Below are 2,971 nucleotides of genomic sequence, written 5' to 3' on the forward strand. Positions count from 1 at the left end.
CCGCGTTGGGCTGGAGGTGTCGCATCGCGGGGGCCGGCTGGGCGGGGGGGACACACGTGCACATTGGCACGTGCAGGTTGGCGCACAGACACACTTGTGTGTGTATTTGTGCTCACACGTCCCCTCCTGGGGGCAGCTGAAGAAGCGCCCTGTTTCTGGGGTTCTTCCCAGGGTGGGAGCAGGGAGGGGGATTCCCCCATCCAAGATCCCTTGTTTCACTCAAGGGGATGTGATGCAGCTGGCTGGCCCAGTGTGTGCCAGGTGACTTGGGGTCTGCCTGCCTTTCCAGGGATGTTGCCACTGGGGTATGTTAAGGGTTTGCCCCCGGCTGGTGGCAGCAGCCTTGTGGTTTTGGTGCAGAAAGAAACCAGGCAAATGCTTCTTATTTAGTTCGTAGGTGGGGAAGCATGTTAGAGCAACTCAGGTCTGTGGGTGAGTTGGGTTTTGAGCCTTTTAGTTTCTGGTTTCAAAGGCGGTGGAGTGCAGACCGCCTTTGAAACTCTGGAGAGCTCCTCGCTGCTTTTGGGACTCGTCTTCATGCTTGAAGCGCTCAGTTTGCTCCAGGTGCAAGGGTCTCATACAGTTTGCCATGGTGGTACAGTTTGCCATAGTGGTACAGTTTGTTGGGGCCCTGCAACTCGACTTAATGCTGTTTCGTGTCTAACTAATATGAGAGCTGTTAAAGACTGCATGGCAAGGGTGAAATGGAAAGTAAGGAAATGATCGAACTGGGAACTCTGACTGCATTTCCTCATGGTTTCATATATAGTGGCAACAACTGTCTTGTGAAATTACTGTATGCGCTAAATGTATGAGAGCCTTGTTTTTAAAATGCCCAGTGACCTCCAGGGGTTTTGTGACAGGGATTTTCTATTGGTTCTTGTTTGGCTAGATTTCTGTCTGTCTCTTGGCTGGTAGCTCCTTATTGCTGGGTTCTGTCAGATATTCAAACTTTCAAGTAGAAGGTGGCGATGTTTCTGGCCTGTTTACTGAACTGCTTGTTGGCTGCCAAGGTATTTCTTTAGGCACGTGACAGACACTTGCACAAGTTTCCTTCTTGGTATGTCCAAGAACAGGGAACTCTCTGTGCCGTGTCTGGCAGTCAGGACAACTGCAGGAAGCTTTGGATGTTCCTCTCTGGTGTCATGGGTAGAAAACTGGGCATCTTGCTGGTTCACTTTGTACTTTATGAAAAATATCTTCAAAGTGTTTGTGACTATTAACTTTGTGGTTTTAGCTGGTAGCCGCACTGCCTGAGGACTTTCGGCCTGGGCCTGATTTCCATGGACTTCCCTGGGAACCCATCATTATCACAGCCTTAGTGGGAATTGCTACGCTTGTTGTAGTCTTCTGGAGAACCTGCCTTTCCGTGAGTGCCCTTCAGGCTTGCAAACATAGGGAGATTTAACGCCATACATAACTTTGGATCCTACATGGATCAATCTTTGCACTGTTCCCAACATCAAAGCAGTGCCTATTCTGCTACACTTTTTGCTATTGCTGTCCAGATTAATAATGTTAATTTGGTGTTTAATATTTCTTCAAAAACAATACTATCATTTTTTTTAATTGGGCGAAGGAATTCCATAACTGGTACCTTTATACAATCAAAATCAGAGGTTTGTTGTGGCAACAATAGAATGCTGGGAAAAGTAGCATTGTTTATGCAGTGCTGCCTGCTAGGTATCTGGTCCAAGCCAGATACCTAGCAGTATTTTAATTGCCGTTTGTGCTGACCAGCCTGATCCAACCACTTCCAGCACCCCTAGAAACCAAGTCCTTATTCTGTCCCGCTCCCTTAGCCCACTTCTTGGCCATCACATATTGTATTTACATTTCTCCTCTTCTTCCACAAACAAGTCCCTCCACAATTTATTTAGTCCTGATCAGCTTTCAAGTGCCACCTTTCTAAGAATTTGTATTTAAAAGACTAGTGAACTGGAAGGTTCACTTTACAACCATTATATTTAATGATAACTTCTACCTAGAAAACCAACATGATTTGAGACAGCATTCATGATTTCATTGCTAGTTTTGTGGTTAATGCACTGTATCTGTGTTTAAGTAGAGGCCTGTTGATTTATAAACCCATAAGAAGCAGAACTTGCTTGCTTGTTTTGAGTAGCCTTTGCTCAAAAGCACTTCCCATATAAACAGCACTTATTTTTACTAGTGGCTCAAAGCTTGATTTGTGTGCCCCTTTTAATATCTGATGCAAAGCTGGATGTGAAGTGGGCTGAGTTGTTTGTACTTTCCTAATGGTTGAGTAACCAGACCTTTACCCAGGCTCTGAGGCAAAGCATTGAGCTAGAAGCTTTTATTAGAAATCTGCTTAGCATGTTTGTGCAGTGTTACTTGATACTTCCATTGGCAACGATGGATGTCTGATGAATGTGTGGAAAGACCTGCACACTTAAAGGGTAGCTTTTTTCCTTTGGGGGAATGATTAATAGAAGCCTTTGGATAACAAATATGATCAATCCCTGTTTATTTGTTTTTTCCTTTTTTCTCTTGTAGGTGAAGAGTAGAATTTATCAAGGTAGGATTCTTTAGACTCTTCTGTATTCTTGATGCTAAATGCTTAGAAGTTTTGAAAGTATGTTACCAAGGACTCGCATTAGTCTTTACTTCTGTTCCAGGAGAACAGTATATCTGAGTTTATTGCATGTGCTAGGGGAAGGCCTCCATAAATTCATGGGGTCACATGTAGTCTGTGGGTCCCTTATGCTTCATATTAAGAAATGTGTATTGGTTGTCTGAATTAAGAGGAAGCATTGTGTACCAGAGCTTCTGTTCTCTGCAAGCCATGGATCTATGTTAAGGATAAGGGCAGCCACGAACCTCCAGCTTATGCAAATCAGTTGAGGGCCTTTTTTCTGCTGGTAACATGTCAAATGCTGTCCTAAATTGGATGCAATTCAAGTGTGAAGCATTGCTGCTTTTGCTAGAGGTAAATCTGACCTGTTTTGCT

General features: G+C 44.3%; 1 protein-coding gene across 2 annotated transcripts in view; it reads left to right on the forward strand.

Moving 5' to 3' along the window:
- Window positions 1–2,971, forward strand: part of MIA3 (MIA family member 3, ER export factor) — a 41,434-nt gene that overhangs the window by 19,262 nt on the left and 19,201 nt on the right. For both annotated transcript variants that reach the window (XM_019516485.1, XM_019516486.1), the window contains exons 7-8: window positions 1,238–1,369; window positions 2,518–2,539. In XM_019516485.1, coding sequence (XP_019372030.1) covers window positions 1,238–1,369; window positions 2,518–2,539 — 154 coding nt within the window. The remainder of the gene's footprint in view (window positions 1–1,237; window positions 1,370–2,517; window positions 2,540–2,971) is intronic.

This window comes from Gavialis gangeticus, unplaced genomic scaffold, assembly GCF_001723915.1.
Source record: "Gavialis gangeticus isolate Ggan-Ray unplaced genomic scaffold, GavGan_comp1, whole genome shotgun sequence".
Lineage (NCBI taxonomy): Eukaryota > Metazoa > Chordata > Crocodylia > Gavialidae > Gavialis > Gavialis gangeticus.